We start from the raw sequence: 22171 nt of genomic DNA on the forward strand, positions 1-22171 counted from the left end.
ATTTTTCATTTCACTACACCTTTAATATATATTTACATTAACTTAAATAGACTTTAACGTGTGTGGGGGTGATGGCCTCCATAAGATGAATCTGAGGGCGGAACACACACGTGTTGCATGATGAACTATATGTAAAAACGTCAGATGGACATGTTTGACATTTCAAATCTGTTTCAATATGCAAATAACTCGACCTGTATTGTTAGAAGGGTACATTCCAGATCATGTAAGGAGTGCTGCATACATCCCTAGGTATGTGCAGAAACCAGGTAAAATGCTGCCTATAGGCATCAAATTCCTCAGGGCCAGCTCTGACTACTGGTTACCAAATACTCAACATTCTTCAATCTGAACAGGATTCAATGGGTTTCCCACATCTAAGTTTAGAACACTATCCATTCTGCTACCACTACTACAGATACTACACTGTGCATTTAGCAAGAATGACTACAGTAATGTTCTAATCAATGGGGAAAGCAAAACATCGGACGGGGATGATGGGGAGGGTTAGGGGTGTCAAGATACACTAATTTCACGATACAATACATGATGTTGGGCATATGATATCGATATGATACATTATTAATGTTCTTTTCTCATGTATCATCAACATTGGCCATCATCTTTAGTTTAAACTAACTTTATAAAGCACTTTAAAAACAATTACAAAGTGCTTTGTACACACAAATAAATACATTTATGCAAGCTTAAAGACACACTGAAGTGACATTTTCGGTCATTTTATTTTGAAGGTTCAGCCTGAAACGTCAGCTCAACGACTCTAAACCAATCAGAAGGTCCCATCCCTTCAGGCTATGGGACGTTGGATCTCAATCACTTCAGCCGTGAACAACACAGCTAGTGTTTGTTTACAAGTGAGAGAGAGACGGCCAGTGAAGCACGCTTGCTACTACCTGGCTTATTTCTAACCTATAATGTTTTCAGATACATATTTTAGTGTGCAGATGAAGTTTAAAATGACCAATACACTCATCTTCAATGAGATTCAAAACGGAGTATCGTGACTACTAATTGAAGCCGAGGCCGAATTGGGCCAAATCGCATGGATGAGCCCTGACAGCACATGGTTGGTGCTACAGACTCCAAATTTCGCACACAGATAGCTCAGACCTTTGCCTACGATCTTAGCTAGGCCTCGACCCGACCCGATATGCGGTTTTCCGGAACCAACGCGAAAGGTTCGGAATCTCCATATGCGGAGTCCTGACTACTAATTGAAGCCAATGGACGCCGAATCCAAATTGGCCCGAATCGCATGGATGAGCCCTGAAAGCACATGGTTGGTGCTACAGACTCCAAATTTCGCACACAGATAGCTCAGACCTTTGCCTACGATCTTAGCTAGGCCTCGACCCGACCCGATACACAGTTTTTCGGATCCGGCACGAAAGGTTTGGAATCTCCGTATCCTGTCTTCCCACCAGATGTTGACTGTTCCATCTGCTCCCCAGGAACACTGTCTCCTCCTCCGTCTGCTCCGCAGGAGGAGCAGAAAAGTGATGTCACAATGAGTCAGCGCTTGCTCCGGAACAGCCCGATGTCAGTCATCTCCGCATACGGAGATTCCAAACCTTTCGTGCCGGATCCGAAAAACTGTGTATCGGGTCGGGTCGAGGCCTAGCTAAGATCGTAGGCAAAGGTCTGAGTTGAGTCGATGTCTTGAAGGCCTGCTCCTGCAATTCCTTCCGGCTTTCCATGAACTTGCACTGATAATTTAGAAGTACCAAGTTGTTACGAATTATTTCTCCTTCACCGGGGTTTAGCTTTGGTAGCTTTTCTGAAGTACTAATTTTTTTGAGAGCTGCTTATAGACTATATGCAGAGGTCTGTCAAGAGTGCTGGACTTAGCTTAGAAGCCGGCTTATATACTTTCATCTGTCACCTCGGAGTGAGAGGAAGAAAGACTATAGTTTATGCCACACTCAGAGATTTTTTGTTGACTCATCTAGTGTATGTGATGCCTTTTATGAAGTGATGTCACAATGAGTGAGCGCTTGCTCCGGAACAGCCCGATGTCAGTCATCTCCGCATACGGAGATTCCAAACCTTTCGTGCCGGATCCGAAAAACTGTGTATCGGGTCGGGTCGAGGCCTAGCTAAGATCGTAGGCAAAGGTCTGAGCTATCTGTGTGCGAAATTTGGAGTCTGTAGCACCAACCATGTGCTTTCAGGGCTCATCCATGCGATTCGGGCCAATTTGGATTCGGCGTCCATTGGCTTCAATTAGTAGTCAGGACTCCGCATATGGAGATTCCGAACCTTTCGCGTTGGTTCCGGAAAACCGCATATCGGGTCGGGTCGAGGCCTAGCTAAGATCGTAGGCAAAGGTCTGAGCTATCTGTGTGCGAAATTTGGAGTCTGTAGCACCAACCATGTGCTGTCAGGGCTCATCCATGCGATTTGGCCCAATTCGGCCTCGGCTTCAATTAGTAGTCACGATACTCCGTTTTGAATCTCATTGAAGATGAGTGTATTGGTCATTTTAAACTTCATCTGCACACTAAAATATGTATCTGAAAACATTATAGGTTAGAAATAAGCCAGGTAGTAGCAAGCGTGCTTCACTGGCCGTCTCTCTCTCACTTGTAAACAAACACTAGCTGTGTTGTTCACGGCTGAAGTGATTGAGATCCAACGTCCCATAGCCTGAAGGGATGGGACCTTCTGATTGGTTTAGAGTCGTTGAGCTGACGTTTCAGGCTGAACCTTCAAAATAAAATGACCGAAAATGTCACTTCAGTGTGTCTTTAAGCTTGCATAAATGTATTTATTTGTGTGTACAAAGCACTTTGTAATTGTTTTTAAAGTGCTTTATAAAGTTAGTTTAAACTAAAGATGATGGCCAATGTTGATGATACATGAGAAAAGAACATTAATAATGTATCATATCGATATCATATGCCCAACATCATGTATTGTATCGTGAAATTAGTGTATCTTGACACCCCTAACCCTCCCCATCATCCCCGTCCGATGTTTTGCTTTCCCCATTGATTAGAACATTACTGTAGTCATTCTTGCTAAATGCACAGTGTAGTATCTGTAGTAGTGGTAGCAGAATGGATAGTGTTCTAAACTTAGATGTGGGAAACCCATTGAATCCTGTTCAGATTGAAGAATGTTGAGTATTTGGTAACCAGTAGTCAGAGCTGGCCCTGAGGAATTTGATGCCTATAGGCAGCATTTTACCTGGTTTCTGCACATACCTAGGGATGTATGCAGCACTCCTTACATGATCTGGAATGTACCCTTCTAACAATACAGGTCGAGTTATTTGCATATTGAAACAGATTTGAAATGTCAAACATGTCCATCTGACGTTTTTACATATAGTTCATCATGCAACACGTGTGTGTTCCGCCCTCAGATTCATCTTATGGAGGCCATCACCCCCACACACGTTAAAGTCTATTTAAGTTAATGTAAATATATATTAAAGGTGTAGTGAAATGAAAAATATGTTTTTCACACTTTTAGAGCATATCCGTGGTCATCATATGGGCATACCTAACAATAGATGCCAAAAAAAATTAAAAAAAACAATTTTTGTGTATTTTTACATCTAAAGTCCCTAAAAAGCCAATCTTAATTACTTCCTGTAAACGAAAACGTGCTGCGTGATGACATAATACAGCCTTCACGAATATAAATGAATCTTGATTACATGCACCTGTTTGATTCCCATAGCTGCACGTTCTTCAAACACAGCTGATTTTAATTACAGAGATACTCCGTTTTGAATCTCATTGAAGATGAGTGTATTACTCATTTTAAACTTCATCTGCACACTAAAATATGTATCTGAAAACATTATAGGTTAGAAATAAGCCAGGTTGTAGCAAACGTGCTTCACTGGCCGTCTCTCTCTCACTTGTAAACAAACACTAGCCGTGTGCCAGCACGGCTGAAGTGATTGAGATCCAACATCCCATAGCCTGAAGGGATCGGACCTTCTGATTGGTTTAGAGTCGTTGAGCCGACGTTTCGGGCTGAACCTTCAAAATAAAATGACCGAAAATGTCACTTCAGTGCGTCTTTAAGTTCTAAATAAAAACGGGTTTCACTCCCACTTTATGTTGCGTGTAAGCCTGTAACAATATAATATCTATTCCAAGTTTTATTAGCCTTTGGTCGTGAGGTTAAACTGTAAACAAAATGTGTGTTCTCTTCATTACACGTGAGAGTCGGCTATTTACTTTATAAACGTTTAATCGTGTGAGGGACTTGCTTGCGCTGATCTTCAATTTGTAGATCAGCGCAAGGCTACTTTTACTTTTAGTACTTAAGTATATTTTGATGCCAATGCTTTTTTTGCGTATGATGCGTATTCAATGCGTATTTTCGATAAGCACAAACGGCCGTTTGTGCTTATCGAAAATACGCACCCCCATCAGACGACTTACAGTGGCCTATAATGACTGCATGAGGCTGCTGCTGAGAGCTCCAAGAAGCTCCAGTGCAAGCCAGATGTTTGTTAGTGTTGGGGTACCCACCTGCTCTGCTGTGCTACGTAACCTTATGTATAGGTTTATGTGTAGAGCATCTGAGTCAGTAAATGACATAATCGCTGTCATAACGGACCCCACACGCAGTTCTGTCAGGTTCACCTCTAGACTGTGGAACCATTGGCGCACATGTCTTCTGTATGTCAGAAACTGAACAATGTGGGCTATTTGCATAATTTTTTTTTTTTTATTGTGTCTGCCAGGCCGATTTTCATTGGTTCCACCAAGCTAACATTGGTCAAGCTTCACGTGACACGTGACAATATGTTGAAAGGGTGTGCTTTGATTGGCTAGCGAGACGCATGACGAAATACATACCTATAAATAGGTGAATCACTTCGAAACATTGCGGTACATGTTTCAAAGTGACATCAGTGCCATCAGCCAAGCTAACATTTAGTCAGGAGATATTAGCAGAAAAAGTTCCAATCTTGGAATAAATTCCTTACCAAAAATACTGCTGCTGGCGGAGACTTGTGCTCAGGAACAGCACTTTCCAGTACAAACTGAGATTACAGCTGAGATCACAGCTGCAACTAACTCTCATTACGCAAACTGAAGAAGCAGGAAATTATCGTCTGAAACCTCATGAAGAAGCAAAGGCGCAATGCCGACAGCAGAAAGCCAAAGTTAAGAAACAGAGACAAAGACCACTTGAATCCCTAAATGACAAAAAACAAAGACGAGCCACAAATGCTGACAACATGACACAGCTAAGATTGCTACATTCTCTGGAAGAAAAAGTACAAGAATCTGTAAAGAACATCGAAAGGAAAAGAAGGCACTGGTCATAGTATTCAATAGAAGAAGGACAACATCAACGAGCAGATTACACCAATAAGAAGAGATGCTACAGATCACCTAAAGAACAAGAAGACGTTCAAGCTGATGAAGCTGGTGCCGCATTCTTAAAGAAGATGTCAGAAAGTGGACCCAATTATGTCTGTTTCTCCTGTGAACGAATGCTCTACAGAGAAACAGTGGTAAAGTTAAAACCTGCAAAGTACACATCAACAATAGATACTGTAAGTCTCCTGGACAAAGACCCAACTGCAATCAAGCAAAACAACACTTTGGATCTGTCACACATGTCATCGCTCCATTAAAATGGGGAAACTCCCTCCACGGGCTTGGGCTAACAACTTATTACTGGATGCCATACCCCGAGAACTGCAGGATTTGCACCCGTTAGAGGAAAGGTTGATAAGTCAGCGTATTGCCTTCATGAAACTTGTTGGCTTGCCAAGAGGCAGACAAAAGGCAATCCACGGTAATGCAGTCAATGTGCCATCTGACGTACACACTATCCACAAAGTTCCAATCTTGGAATAAATTCCAATATTTGCTGGCGGAGACTTGTGCTCCGAGGAGCACATTTTCTAGTTTTTTCTGTTTTTATTGTGTGGTGTTGTATTCTTGTGATATGGAACTTCCTGGGTCTGAAATAAAGATTGAATTGAATTGAATTGAACAGTGCTGGGTTAATTTAGGGAGGCCATATTTCCAAACCCCCAAACCAGGACCCTTAAGTGTACCGTACATTCCTGGACATGTACATGTCTGTGCTCAGGCATGTATATCACAGGCATTTTCATCAAGATGGGGGACAATTATTCAGCACACTTTTCAATACCTTCTACTGAAGAGGAAACTAGGCCTTGTGATGGTTTCAGTAACTAAAAATAGTATACTTTGCACACTTGTATCGTGCATTTTAACCACATTGAGTATTTGCTACAAATGTAAATCTAATCGAACTACAATAATCATCTCGTATTTGCATTTCTCAAGCTGTTTGCCAGGTGCTAATTAACAAAGGGAATGCTAATTGAAAAGCAGGACACTTTTTATGGCAACATATTTATTACTAAAGGTTAGGGAGAGGATTAAGTCTTATGAAGTCATAAGGCTCAAGTCTAACGTTAGTTTAATAGTGGTGAAGACCAGTGAGTTGTGGTAGTGGGTGTGGTTGGGTGCTAGGCTGCAGTGGCATTCTGGAGCAGTAGGCTAGGTAGCAAACAGCAAGCCTGTTGCACCTGTATGATTGGGACTGATCGCCTGAGGCAGTGAGTGATGGATGGTCAGTCCTCTCTAAAGCAGTGATTCTCGTCCGGTCACTCTAGAAGCGCACAATAGTTTAAGCACTTAAAACCCTGTACTAAGTTGACTGGAATACCCCAGGCCAGGGCTGGCCAGAGTGAGGCCAGAGGGTTCATGGGGTTAAGTAATGTCTTCACCTCAGAACCTGTGTGCCTGCATTGAAGGTGCTTTAAGTGACTTTCTCTTTTCATCTAAGAAAAGAGAAAGCATGACCGGTTTAACACACATAGATTTCTATCATGAATCACATTCTAATGAGACGGGTTGGGAAGGTATTTATACTGCTGCATGACAGCAAGACACAGACACAGACACATACACACACACACACACACACATACGATACACGCAGCTCCCTGTGACTTCTACCTCTGTAAGACAACACAAACATGGCATACTCGGATCTGAGTAAGTAAACAGGACTGTATTTTATTATTATTAATTGGTTATTTACCGGGTATGGTCTAGTATCTGTATGGTATTATTTTTGTGCCATTTGTTTTTAAACCCTGTAGCACTTTGTGATTTGCAAAAATGTAAAGTGCGTTATTAGGCCTCGAGCCCTGCACAGTAGTCCGAAGCCCTATTGAAACTGCAATGATTATTATTAGGGCCCGAGCACTGCACAGTAGTGCGAAGCCCTATTGAGTGTGTATAGTGTGTGTGTGTGTGTGTGTGTGTGTGTGTGCGTGTGCGTGTGCGTGTGTGTGTGTGTGTGTGTTATCAAGAGAATTTGAGAAATTAACATTGTGAGGACCTTTTTCCTGGTCCTGGGTGAGTCAGGAGCTAATCTCGGAAAACGCTTCATCAGTGTCAAACGTTTTGTATGTCAAACTGCCAAAGACGCTCATTAACACACTATTATGACTCTTGAACCGTAGGTAGTGCAACGTACAAGAAGGTGGACTTCCACTGTGAGACCAATAACTCCTCCCACCACACCAGTGACATCAGAGTTGACCAGCTGATCGTGAGGCGGGGCCAGTCCTTCGTCTTGACCGTTGACCTGCTGCGACCTTATAACCCTGACGCCAACCGGCTCCGCTTTACCGTTGATACAGGTACCGTATGACCTGCCACGCCTTGCGCACTTGTAGATCTGCTTTTTGGTGAAGTGGTCTGGTGTAGAGGGAAAAAAGGAGGGGGCCATTAAATGAAAAGATTGGACTGGACTTTGTTCGATGTGGGTCTTCACTCTTCACAGTATAATGATATTAAAGAGCATATATCTGTGGTCATAATGGAGACATAATTAACAATAGATGCCAAAATATTTTATTTTTAAATAGTATTTTCATGTTAAAAGTCCTATCTTAATGTCTTCTTGTCAAACAAAGACATAATGTGTGACTACATCAGCAGACTACATCAAGAATAAACATCAGGTTCTAACCACATTCCACCAATGAGATCATGAAGTTTTCCTGTGATCCTATAGTTCACTGAGACACTGTCTCTCTGCATTTGATGTATGCTATGTGTTCTTTACCTTGCCTATTGTAAGTCACTCTGCATAAGAGTGTCTGTTAAAAGCCTCAATAGGCTCTATGCACAGCAGCAGAAAGAAATTGGGCCTCTTCCATACTTCCTTCACAGGTGTAACCAATGATACTAATGAAGGCTCTGTTCAATTTAGTGTAGCACAGTGGTTCTTAAACATTTGAATTTCAAGGACCCCCATAACTCTGAGAGTGTACAAATGGAACCAAATGGACCCGTTACACATCCATAAGGGGCCATTTGGAACCCGCTCAAGGAACCATGTGGGTCCCTCGACCCCATTTTATACCCACTGGTGTAGCAGACCATGTGAGCCAACATGCACAATATCAGCACCCTGACTCTGTTTGACCAGAATGGAACCGAACATTCATTAGAATCATCACCCATTTCTTTCCAATATGCTGCTATGTATAGAGCCTATATTATAAATTGTCAACATGTATTGTAATTGTAGGTCCCAAGGCCTCAAAGGAGCTCGGTACGCAGGCTGTGTTTGGTATCCAAGGCCTCACGGGATTCCATAGGGAGGGCGATAAGGCGATATGGAAGGCGGAGCTTCACGAGGGTTCCGCCCTTCATCGAGGCCGCGTGATCTTGGATGTGACCCCCCCTGCTGACGCTCCCATAGGGGAGTACGAACTGTCTGTAACCAGCGAGGGACCAAAAGTCTTCATGGGCAAGCTGGTGGTGCTCTTTAACCCCTGGTGTAAAGGTACGAATGGAGGGAGGGAGACACCTTTGAACTTTAACAAATCCATAATGATCTCATTAAAGTACATTAAGAAGGAGCACTCGGGTGGTGCAGTGGTAAAGTGTGCCTGCCCACCACTGTTGAGGTTGTGTGTTCAAATCCACTGTGGTGCAGTGACAATAGGCTCTATGCACAGCAGCCATATTGGGAATGAATTGGGCCTCTTCTTGCTTCCTTCACAGGTGTTACCAATTACACAAATGAATGCTCTGTTCCATTTAGTGTAGCGCAGTGGTTCTCAAACATTTTAATTTCAAGGACCCCCATAACTCTGAGAGTGTACAAATGGAACCAAATGGACCCTTACGGGTCCATTTGGTTCCATTTGTACACTCTCAGAGTTACACACCCGCAAGGGGCCATTTGGAACCCCCTCAAGTGTTTCCAGTGAGCCAACATGCATGCACAATATCAGCACCCTGACTCTGTTTGACCAGAATGGAACAGAGCCTTCATTAGTATCATTGGTAACACCTGTGAAGGAAGTAAGAAGAGGCCCAATTCATTCCCAATATGGCTGCTTTGCATAGAGCCTATTGCTGTTGGCAGTTATCAATTGGCATAACGACTAAAAATAATAAGGTTTTATATAACTTATACATTGCTGGGTAGTACACCTGGCCTAGTAGGGATCTGCACTTATCTTGTTTGTTTTGTGTATAGAATGACTGGATGTTTATTGTGTTGTGTGTAGATGATTTGGTGCATCTTCCTGAGAAGGCTGAGAGACAGGAATATGTGATGAACGAACATGGAATCATCTACGGAGGAACACACAGTCACATTGAAGCTAAGGACTGGGCTTATGGACAGGTAAACATTACATTAGATTACATCAGTGGCAGTGACAGCCAGGTATGCATTACAATGGATAGAGGGACGGACGGACGGACGGATGGACGGACAAACTATTGCCCAACATTAGCCGTTATTTCCCCTGGTCATAATCAACATTTATTTCATTCATGTGGCTAAAAAAATCTTTATTAAACTCAATATTTTGATGTGTCTCTCGCCGTCCAGTTTGAGGAAGACATGGTGGACATTTGTCTGAAGTTGTTGGACGTCAACCCCAAGTTCGAGAAAGACTCAGCTGATGACACCGCCGCTCGCTGTAACCCCATCTATGTCAGCAGAGTGGTCAGTGCTATGGTAAGGCAAAGGCACAGGCACAGGCAAGGTTTATTTGTATAGTAGCCACTACTAGTCTGAACTTTTTCTGGACCAGGGCTAATTTGAAAGTCTCGAAAGTGTTCGTGGCCCACCCATTGACTACATGGCAGCCGTGTTAAGTGGTCAGATGGGTGGGCCCCGTACATTTTCAGAGCACGTTTATTGTAATTATCAATTAATCGGTTTTGTTCCGACTTGGATCCATGTAACTAACAGAGTATACTTTAAGTCCGATTTATCACATACTGTAGTTATGACAATGGCTGTGAGTGTGCATGTGTGTCTGCATTCTCCGCAACTGGTCACAGCCCTCATCAAGTCCATGATTATTATATTATAATTGGTCCTCACTAACGCTCATTAAAAGGTACCAATTATTTTCTCTACTCTGCCTGTGTCTCAGAGGACTGTGGACAGTTCGGAAACCCACCTACCAGTTACATTATCGATGGGCAATCCAAGCTAATGTAGGAAACTACAGGCTTTCTATTCTTGGAAAGTTAACACAATAGAAGCCATTGTTCTCGCGTTAATAACAATCGAAATAAAAAAAAAATCTTTTCTTTTCTTTTTACCCTGCCTAACGATGATGTGACTGGTAAGCAAGCAGGCTTCTGAAGTGTCCACAGACACAGACCGAGTAGGATTTCTTTTGTTTTTTACAATTTTATCATGAGCATTAGTGAGGACCAATTATATGAAGATAGGTTGAAAATGGTTGATATCATCCTTTAAGTGGTTAAGAGAAGTGAAAAATCACACCCAGTGTGAAGTGAGCGGTGATATTTATGAGTTATTAATTTCATCATGTGTCTTGCTAGCCAATCACAGCACGTCCTGCAAAGCTTAGCCTATGGGCGTGTTTTCCACAGCATGGCGTCACAGCGAAAGACACATTTTCACGACGGAAAGAAAAACTCACCACGGATGGGTCCTAAACCCTCATATAGGAGCGGTTGCACCGCTCAAAAATTATATATATATATATATATATATATATATATATATATATATATATATATATATATATATATATATATATATATGTAATTATTATTATTATATATATATATTTTTTTAAACTACCTGCCTGTTTGTCTATTAGCATACGTGCATATGTACCGTGCATTGGGTACAGTTTTCAGTTAGGCACCTTTTACTTTACTTTAATATTTACATTTTCTGACTTTATACTCCGGAACATCTGAGAGGGAACTAATGTACTTTTTACTCCACTAAAGTAATTACAATCAGCCCCATCTTAACCAGCTGCAACTTTAAAATGAACACATTATTGCATTACTAATATCCAATAATATGATTCTGAATTAGGCCATTCTACAAAATGAGTATATTTAATGCAAGTATATTTCGAAGCCAATAACGTTGTACTCAAGTAAAATTTCGAATTCAGTTCTTTAACTCGTAACAGGGTATTTCTACTTGTGTTAGTTACTTTTACTCAAGTAAAACGTCTGAGTACGTCTTCTACCATTGTGTATTATTTGTGCAGATCAACTGTAATGATGACAGAGGAGTGCTGGCCGGCTCTTGGGGTGATTATTCTGGCGGCGACTTGCCCAGTTCTTGGAGCGGAAGTGTTGCAAAAATGGCACAAATCTGACTGTCAGGCGGTGAAGTACGGGCAGTGCTTCGTGTTCGCCGGGGTGATGTGTACAGGTAAGGAACCCAAGTTAATGTGAGCTTCAGTGCTACTCTTCTGGTTGTCATTACAGTAATGTTCACAAAATGTTCGTCTTTTCTTTGTTTTGCCGCATTCCTAATCCAATAATTTGATGACCGGCAGAGTCTCCCGTAGGAGACTTGCGGAGTCTCCTACATACCAGCTCTGACTGCGTGTTAAACCAGTTCCGTAAAAGTTAACGGTTCCAAATGTGACAGTTCCTTAAAGGTGTAGTGAAATGAAAAATATGTTTTTCACACTTTTAGAGCATATCCGTGGTCATCATATGGGCATACCTAACAATAGATGCCAAAAAAAATGAAAAAAAAACATTTTTGTGTATTTTTACATCTAAAGTCCCTAAAAAGCCAATCTTAATTACTTCCTGTAAACGAAAACGTGCTGCGTGATGACATAACTCGACCTTCGTGAATATAAATGAATCTTGATTACATGCACCTGTTTGATTCCCATAGCTGCACGTTCTTCAAACACAGCTGATTTTAATTACAGAGATACTCCGTTTTGAATCTCATTGAAGATGAGTGTATTACTCATTTTAAACTTCATCTGCACACTAAAATATGTATCTGAAAACATTATAGGTTAGAAATAAGCCAGGTAGTAGCAAACGCGCTTCACTGGCCGTCTCTCTCTCACTTGTAAACAAACACTAGCCGTGTTGCCCACGGCTGAAGTGATTGAGATCCAACGTCCCATAGCCTGAAGGGATGGGACCTTCTGATTGGATTAGAGTTGTTGAGCCGACGTTTCAAGCTGAACCTTCAAAATAAAATGACCGAAAATGTCACTTCAGTGCGTCTTTAATGTTGGATCCGATGAGGCTCTATTCACAGCAGCCATATTATGAAGACATTCACAGGTGTTACCAATGATACTAATGAAGGCTCTGTTCCATTCTGGTCAAACAGAGTCAGGGTGCTGATATTGTGCATGTTTTGGCCCACTGGAAACACTCTGTTACACCAGTGGGTCTACAGTTGGGGTCCAGGGACCCTCATGGGCTTCCAAATGCCCCCTTACAGGTGTGTAACTCTGAGAGTGTACAAATGGAACCAAATGAACCCGTAAGGGTCCATTTGGTTCCATTTGTACACTCTCAGAGTTATGTGGAAACCACTGTGCTAAATGGAACAGAGCCTTCATTAGTATCATTGGTAACACCTGTGAAGGAAGTGATAATATGGCTGCTGAATAGAGCCTATTCCTACAAAAGACAGACCCCCCTGGCCTGTAAGGTATAACTTTTGAAAGTAAGATAATAACCATGGTTGGAGCTCTAGGTTAACGCAGGAGTTCCCAAACCTTTCCATGAACACAGACCTCCAAATAGTCAAAGGGTCTGGCTGCAAACCTCCATGGCTTTTAAAGAAAAGCAAAAATAATTCTCACAACGAAGCTCACAACAACGTGTCGCGATACATGCATTGTGAGCGTATAGATAAATTATTATCACTATGAAAAAGTGTTGAATAGCTCTATATTCTGATATAATCATCATTACAGTGTTTGTTCAGTAACAGGGGTCTCCCCGTCTCTCCAGCTCTTACTAGTAAATAGAAAATACATCACTATCAGTTCGGGATAACAGGGCTCAGCGCTTGTTCAGTACTAAATAAGTCATGCTTTAGGGCTGGAGCAATCGATTATTTTCTTAGTCAATTACTTCTTTGATTAATCAAATAATTGTGAATTGAGTAGTTTTTTTGACATCAGCTGTCCACCGTCCACCCACAAGGCAATTTGATATAAGATTTAAGTGTCTGTAGATGTGATATACTGTGAGTGTGTGTGTGTGTGTGTGTGTGTGTGTGTGTGTGTGTGTGTGTGTGTGTGTGTGTGTGTGTGTGTGTGTGTGTGTGTGTGTGTGTTTTCCAGTTTTGAGGTGCTTGGGAATTCCATGCCGTGTTGTCACCAACTTCAAGTCAGCTCACGACATGGACGGCAGCCTGACCATCGATGTGTTCAGCGGAGACTATGGAGTCCAGCTTCCCAAAAAGGAATCCATTTGGTGAGTGAAACTCTCATTCAATACTCTCCTCGCACGACGGTGCTTGCCGACAAGAACTGGTTTACAACGAAAGGCCCTGACACACTGAAAGAAGCAGACACACTTGACCTGGTTTTGTTGACCATGCAGACTCATGTTTTGGTTAGATGGGCTTGTTTTTTTTAGATGGTTAAAATGTCATTTGGATAGCATGTTATTTAGACAGATATTAGGTTCATTGTTCACAGCCCTGTGAAGCCTACATTATTTTGACAGTATATTGTTTAGTCTGATGCTAGGTTCCTGGTTTACCTGTGATCCTAGTTTACTGAGGCTGCACTGTCGCTCTGCATTCGATGTATGTCTTTACCTTGCTTATTGTAAATCGGTCTGGATAAGAGCGTCATGAAATGCAGCCATTGTTTAAAACGTATGCAGCTACACTGAAGGCATCAAGAGGATGTGTCAAAACATGTTGACGACACGTCTTTCAGAGCTCAGTTCTATTTTGGAGCGTCGACGTATGGCATAGAACAGAGAGAGAGAGGAGTGAATGGAACAACAGTTCCATTCACAGTGTGGACTCTCAGCGCGCTGCACGCACACACACTGGGAGTTAAAAACACGCCCAGAAAATAAACAGTAGCACTCTCTCGTCTATATTAAAAATATTTTAAACGCATCCCAATGACCCTAATTAAATGACGTTAAGTACAAGCACACGCAAGCACATACAGTAAGTACATGCACGCTGCGTGCATGTACTTACTGTATGTGCCACGCAACCCTCACATCTAGAGCACCATGGAGCACAGTCATAGTGACAGTGTTATGTCAGAGTACCATTGTACCCGTCTACCCGTGTCCCCTTTTGTGCCCATATAAACCTTTCTACCTTATTGTTGTTTGTGTCACGCAGGGAATTCCATGTGTGGGTGGAGGCCTGGATGAGACGGCCAGACCTGAAGGAGGATGGAAGCTATGATGGCTGGCAGGTTCTGGACGCAACCCCACAGGAGAGGAGCAACGGTACTTGTCTCTGCAAGCAGTGGTTATCGCAACCTTTATGGCATAGCAAGGCGGGGGTCCTTGAAATAAATTAAGTTTGAGAACCAGTGGAATGGACATAACATGAGTTTGTTCTCCTCTCCTGCAGGCGTGTTCTGCCTCGGTCCGGCTCCAGTCGCAGCGGTCCGTGCCGGACACACCGACCAGAAATACGATGTTCCGTTTGTCTTTGCTGAGGTCAACGCTGACGTCACTGACTGGCTGGTTAGTACCTGCTGGACAGGAACTGTGTTCAGGGAATTAGTTATATCAGTGGTCCTCGATCAAAGTGGGGCCTTTAGGGGTATAGGGGGTCCCCAGCTGAATTTGAAAATACAACATCGACATCAGTTTGGACCCTGTATACATCAGGTATTGTACTTGAGCCGAAAATAGACGATCTACAACCAACCACTTAACCACTTCTTTGTATGACAAATAGCACTAGATTAATCTCCGGAGTCAGAGAGCTGCCTCTGAAATCACATACATTTCACATACACCAAAGGAACTCGGCAGTCCTTTGCTTTCACCCAAACATCGATGAGGATGATGATGATGATGCTGGCTGGGGACTGGGCATTGTCCCTGAGAAGATGAAGAATAACGCCAAGTGGGTTGACGTCACTCGTGATTTCACGGGGGCGTGTAAGGAACTGAACCTTGGCGAGTTGCTTCATGACAAACTGTTTCGCCTGTTTGAGGCTATGTCGGCCGTCGAGATGATGAATCCGAAGATGGATTCCGGAATGTTTCAGATTCATGTGCTAGGGTTCATGTGGTTAAGCATTTTGTAGCTTATGTTATTATTATTATTATTAATATTATTGCTATTATCATCATCATTATCATTATCATTCATAATATTACAATTATGTGTTTTTTTTGTATACTGCTAGGTTATGGCCGATGGTTCAAAGAGGATAATCTCTTCCGACACTAAGAGAGTTGGTCAAAACATCTCCACCAAGTCTGTGGGCTCCAACAAGAGGATGGATATCACAGACAGCTACAAACACAGAGAGGGTGAATATATTATGTGCACGCACGCATATAAATGAGGACACACACACGCATGTCCACCCAAATGCACATCAGTGGTGGATAATGAAGTACATTTACTTGAGTGCTGTACTTAAGTACTTTCTTTTCGTGAAAATTGCCCATCTACAGGCTCACAATGCGTCTCATCACAGCACGTTGTGAGCTTGTAGCTTTTATGATACTTTTTGAGATTTCTGAAGATATTTGGGGGAAATGTCTGAATATCAATACAGCATGCATTGATATTAAAAAGAAAACAATAAATTACTCTGTAATTTGTACTTTTGAATACTTCAGTATTTCTAAAAGCAAGTTTTCCAGTACTTAAACTCCAGTATCCTCCCCTATTTTCTTTTCTGAAATGACACCTCTGCTCCTGACAGGTACCGACGAGGAGAGAAGTGTCTTTAAACACGCCCTCGCCAGAGTGGGACGACCCACAAATGGAACAAATGGCGTCCATGCTCCCAAGGTCATTTCAATGAACATCGAGGAGGTACTTATAAGTATATTTTGATGCCAATACTTTTGTTCTTTTACGTAACATTTTGAGAGTATTCTATATTGTGGTATTGGTACTATTGGTAGTTGGTTAGAAAAGTAAAGAAGATCTGAATACTTCTTACATTGGTTTTGTATTATTCTAGGTGTCCAGGTCCATCAACGGTCAGGACATCAGTTTGAAGCTGCAGATGAGCAATAAGGGCCAGGCAGCCAGGCGTTTCTCTGTTAACATCAGTACCCAGATCATGAGGCACACCGGTGTACCTTCTGCTAACGTCTGCACCCAGCGGAACGATGTCACTCTACAGCCTGGACGAGGTAAACTAGTCTGTCCCTACGGTCAGGTCACAAACAGCTGAGCAGAGAGGAATCCAGTGTTGATTTTGACAGCAAATTTTGATTTAGCTTTAGTCATAGTCTTTTGAATAAAATTCCAATTTGTTTTGTCATATTTTAGTCATCTGAAATGTTTTAGTTTTTGTCTAGTTTCAGTCGACTAAATATCATAAGATTTTAGTCGACTAAATCTACAGTTGATTTAGACTCCCGGCTGATACCGTCAAGAGGCCTCTCCGACCCACTTACTTACTTTTATACACTGTCAGAGGTATAGACTCGTAACTGTCCATTTGGACCCAGGAGGTATTTTTTTTTACAAGGACATATATAACACCACAGGGAACGTGACCACATAGGGAATAATGCAAACTTGCTAATTACTGTGCATTAGGAAGTTCTTTGGCACACTTGAAATCATTTAGTTTTTCTGACACACTGTGCTGCATTCAGCTAAACGGATTACTGGGGCTTTATGGACTCGTCAGCTTTCCCATTTCAGAGCTGGTTCGTGAACTTGTATGTCCAGTTTCTGTCTCTATCAGAGTTGAGCCCAAATTATACTTTGTCAAGTTTTCAGCACCCACCCCCCCCCAGCCTGGTAAACCCTCCCTCCGGAAATCTCATTTCCATTTGATTGGAATCAAATGGAAATGAGATTTCCGGAGGGAGGGTTTACCAGCCCCCCCCCCCCCCCCCCCCCCCCCCCCATCAAGGGCATTCTCTCTCTCTGTCTGCTAGTATTACTATCCATCGCACTGGCACTTTATTAATGCACTGAACTCAGGGAAATGGATTAAATAAATGAACTGTAAGAACGTTTGTTTGTCAATTATTGGAGTGTTAACTGACAGGTTTTCATCTCTCTCTCTCTCTCTCTCTCTCTCTCTCTCTCTCTAGACATGTCTGTCCCCATCCTGGTTCGAGCCTCAGCGTACAGGGGACACATGCTGAACGGTGACAGTGTGAAGGTGTCAGCCATGGCCACAGACAAAGAGCAGCCAGATGCCATCTACCTGACAGAGGCAGACATCACACTGGAAAGCCCTCATATCTCCATTACCGTTAGTACTACATTAGTTACTACTACTAAAACTGCCACTAATCAGTGGTGGACAAAGTATATACTAAGTAAAGTAAATACTCAAGCATTCAAAAGTACAAATTATGAAGTATTTTCAGAAATTGTCAGACATTTTCAAAAATAGTGAAAATAGTAGATCTGTGAGCTTGCAGATCGGCTATTTTCACTATATTTGAGATAGGACTTAAGTGATTAATTCATAATATATTTTTTTGTAAGTTTGGGTCCCAAGAGTACCTTCCTAGATGTAGTGAAGTCAAAAGTACAATATTGTTTTTGAGTCCTAGTAAGCCTTTTTTTTTTAAACCCTCCAAAAATGTATAGTAAAAGTACAGTAATCAAATAAATGTATTTAGTTACTGTCCACCTCTGCCACTAATTCCACTACTACTACTACTACTACTGTACTACTACTACTACAGCTCTGGGATGAGGTCCCAAAATCCTACATCAGTGGCTCTGAAATGTTTTCATGCCAAGGACCCCCACATTAATATGTAACTGGCCGCAGAACCCCATCTGAAATGTATTGTGTCAGGGACCCCCGTTAGAGATTTGTGATGTTAAAATGCTTCAAAAGTATTCAAAATTGTTCACATTTTCTCCATTTTGTCTGCGTTGTGAGCTTGTATCTGATATAAAGTAGGGGCCAGGGGTTAGAGTGGTTCAACTGATTTGTATTCTATATTAACACATTTGGCTGGGGAAGCCCCTCAAGGACCCCTGGGTACCTGATCTACAGAGTCTTGTTGCTGTCGGGCAGAAACCTCGATATTTCAACTTTTCACACATTTTGGACGTACAAGGTTTCCACCCGACAGAGCCGAGATGTTGCATATGTTGATATTTTTTTTATTTTACATTAACCACTTGAACCACTTGATGTGTGTGTGTGTGTGTGTGTGTGTGTGTGTGTGTGTGTGTGTGTGTGTGTGTGTGTGTGTGTGTGTGTGTGTGTGTGTGTGTGTGTGTGTGTGTGTGTGTGTGTGTGTGTGTGTGTGTGTGCGCGTGCGCGTGTGTGTGTGTGTGTGTGTGTGCGCGTGCGTGCGTGCATGTTTTGTAGGTTCCAGAGGTGGGCCAGCAGGACAGAGAGCTGTCAGTGGAGGTTGTGTGTAAAAACCCACTTGATGAGGAGCTGAGGAACTGCTTTCTGACTGTCACTGGCAGTGGACTGGTCAAAGATGACATTGAGGCCAGGTCAGTGTGTGTGTGTGTGTGTGTGTGTGTGTGTGTGTGTGTGTGTGTGTGTGTGTGTGTGTGTGTGTGTGTGTGCGTGTGCGTGTGCGTGCGCGTGCGTGCGTGTGTGCGTGCGTGCGTATCTCCATTTATGAAAATGTATGTATTGTGTTGTGTATGTGCAGATTACCAGAGGTGGGTCCACATCGCCAGGCGAGCTTCAAGTTCACCATCCGTCCCTACAAGCAAGGAGTGAAGACTCTGCTGGTGGACTTTGACTGTTCCAGCTTCAGACACATCAAGGGAAGCTGCACCATCCGCATTCTACCAGACACACTCCTGGGGAGTATGTCTTCTACCACTGTGCATACACACACACACACAGTAGTAGAGGACATACGTCTTCTACCACTGAGTCGTCCACCTTCTACCACTCACACTCTGTGAGGATGTAATCTATCCTGCTTCAGTCTGGGACAGTGGTTCACTGCATGGGTTTTACAATTTTTAGCTCTGGGACAGCAATCTAAGAACATTCTTATTGTTATACATGATTTGGTGTGGTATGGTCTAAATGACAAAAATAATAGAATTGTTTTTTTATATATATATCTTGCATATCCAAAGGAATCACCTGATTCACTTCATTAACTTTATCACAAAATGCTGTTTAGCTTTCAGTGGACATTTCTCATACTACCAGTGAAAAAAGAAATAACCTTAAGACGTGTGATGTCAAATATAGCCTATATACTCACCCCACTGAGAGCAGTCGGTAGCTCTGTCGCCTCACAGCTAAAAGGAAGCATGAGCTCAGTTCGGGGCTCTGAACAGGCTGGCAGAGGGAGAGTAGCGCCCAGGATTACAGCTTAGGCAATTGGCACTGGGTGAAAAAAGTCCTGGTTGGTTGTATGTCTGAACTGCAATGGTGTGTAACAGTATTACAAACTTCTTATAACCCATCCTTTCCTAGCTTTGTTTAAGTCCAGCATTTATTTGAAACAGTAAACAGACGCAAACCTGCTCTTACAAGTTTGAGATCAACCAGCAGGTAGTGCTATACTGCCATCTTGTGAACCAACCCAGTGGTCTGTGATGCTAGTTCAGATGTTGCTTTTGGGTTTCATTAAAGATGAAAGATTGGATCAAATTCGTACTCTCTTGTGTCAATCATAAAATGTCTAGACGCTTACTGTATATAAAGACTTCATGGCTGATTCATGTATGGCTTTTAACCTCTACGGGGGCCTCTCACGGGTCACAAAGATCACAAAGAAGAAGAGAGAGAAGGATGAGGCTGGCTGGGCACTGTGTCAGGCACCCGGAAACTGATGGCGAGCAAACTACACAAGACAAGGCATAGGAGGGGAAAGAGGCACACCACCTACGTAGACGCACTGTGGCGTGACACACTGCAGAGCTCAAGACCCTGATGCTCAAGACTAGGGTGTGGCAACGATAGGCTCTATGCACAGCAGCCATAGTGTGAAGAAATTCACAGGTGTTGCCAATGATACTAATGAAGGCTCTGTTCCATTCTGGTCAAACAGAGTCAGGGAGCTTGTAGATCTGGTGTTTTTCAAAAGATTTTTATACATTTTGAAAAGCATAAGTCTGAGAGTGTACAAATGGAACCAAATGGACCCTGTGACCCATTTGGTTCCATTTGTACACTCTCAGACTTTATGGGGGTCGCGGAAACCACTGTGCTACACTAAATGGAACACCTGTGAAGGAAGTGATAATATGGCTGCTGTGCATAGAGCCTATTCAGGAGTCCCGAGTTGGTGTTGCCTAGTTCGCACTCTCGCATGATCGCATCACACCATAGCATTCAACTGTAATTATGTGTAAAAAATAATTAAGTAAGTAAGGGAAAATGACATCAAAAAACAAGACATTGCCTTCTTTGCTCTCCTTTTTCAAAAATAGAAACTCAACTGCTCATGAAGCCAAATAGAAGTGTGTAGCTGACAGCTATATAATAGTGACTGGGTGAGTCACTATTATATAGCTGTCAGCTACACCCTGCTACAACTGAACACACTACAAAAAGAAATTGATTAATTTGGCCTTCAAAAAAAAAGGAGTATATTTATCATAATAATAATAAATACAGGACCTGCAGATTAACAGATACATAACTTAAATGGTCTTACTGGTGTCATCACATATATTATCAATCCCAATTAAAAGATTCTATCTAATATGCTCACATGTCATTTGCATTTTGTTAAGGCCATTTCTGATAAAGCTTTTTTTTTTTAAGGGTTTCATTTACAGAATTACTTTGTTTGCAGAAGTGTTCCTAATATTCCAAGGCATTAATCACTTTGGCCCAGAAAAGCAGCTCACAAAGTGGCCACATCGCGATGCGCTGTGAGGTTGCAAATTGACTATTTTTGAACAAACAAAAAAAAGAAGCACCTATAATGACAAGCAAAGTGAAGCATAGACGGATTAAAGTGTAAATGGGCCCTGTGCACAAAATCGCAACGGACCCCCCCCTCCCCCGCGCGCATTTAAAGCCTATTAAATCCAAGGCCCCCCATTGGCTCAGGGCCCTGTGCATGTGCACACTTTGCCCAAGCCGTAATCCGTCCCTGAAGTGAAGTGACGCCATGTCGTCACCTTATTAAACTAATGGCCTAAGTCATTTTTTCAAGGTTTTCAGGAAAAATAAAAAAACTGATCCAGAACAAAACTATATGATATTTCTTAATCATTTCACCCAAAATGTTTATAACAAATTATGACTGTTTAAATAGAAATAACACTGTCTGTCAGTTATGTAACATAAGAGATTGAAATAGGTTTAAGTAGGATTAAATCTGACTTAGGCCAAAATAAAAAGCAAAACAAATCACAAAATGGCCTAAATCAGTAAATAATTTGGCTTAAGTCACAAAAACATGTGACTTAGGCCAAACAAAAGGCCTATTTTGTCCTAAGTCACACTAGGGAGTTAGGCCATTATACTAAAAGGGGCGTGAACAGCATGATCCTTTTCAATTAGGAGTTGGGCGATTTTACCAGAGGTGGCCAGTGTCATGAGGACCTGACTTAGGCAAAAATATCATTTCCTCAAAAAATGACTTAGGCCATTAGTTTAATAAGGTGACGATGTTGAAAGTGATGTGAGGAATTTCCTATAGGACGTATAGCATGGGTCTCCATCAGAGGGTCCGGGACACCTAGGAGGTCTCCAGAGTTACTACAGGGGGACCGCGAA

At 42.2% G+C, this 22171-nt stretch overlaps 1 protein-coding gene across 1 annotated transcript; it reads left to right on the plus strand.

The window, feature by feature from the left end:
• Window positions 1-7015: 7015 nt before the first annotated feature.
• On the plus strand, window positions 7016-20401 carry LOC311037978 (protein-glutamine gamma-glutamyltransferase 5-like; the record flags this gene model as incomplete). Its single annotated transcript, XM_084047273.1, has 15 exons — window positions 7016-7034; window positions 7508-7687; window positions 8584-8841; window positions 9575-9693; window positions 9904-10032; window positions 13684-13769; window positions 14668-14777; window positions 14905-15020; window positions 15695-15821; window positions 16223-16335; window positions 16487-16661; window positions 17613-17743; window positions 18827-18960; window positions 19125-19285; window positions 20358-20401. The coding sequence occupies 15 exons, from the start codon at window positions 7016-7018 to the stop codon at window positions 20399-20401; spliced, it is 1902 nt and encodes a 633-aa protein (XP_083903399.1).
• Between the last annotated feature and the right edge of the window lie 1770 nt (window positions 20402-22171).

Source organism: Gymnoscopelus microlampas, assembly GCF_963454915.1.
Source record: "Gymnoscopelus microlampas genome assembly, chromosome: 21".
NCBI lineage: Eukaryota > Metazoa > Chordata > Actinopteri > Myctophiformes > Myctophidae > Gymnoscopelus > Gymnoscopelus microlampas.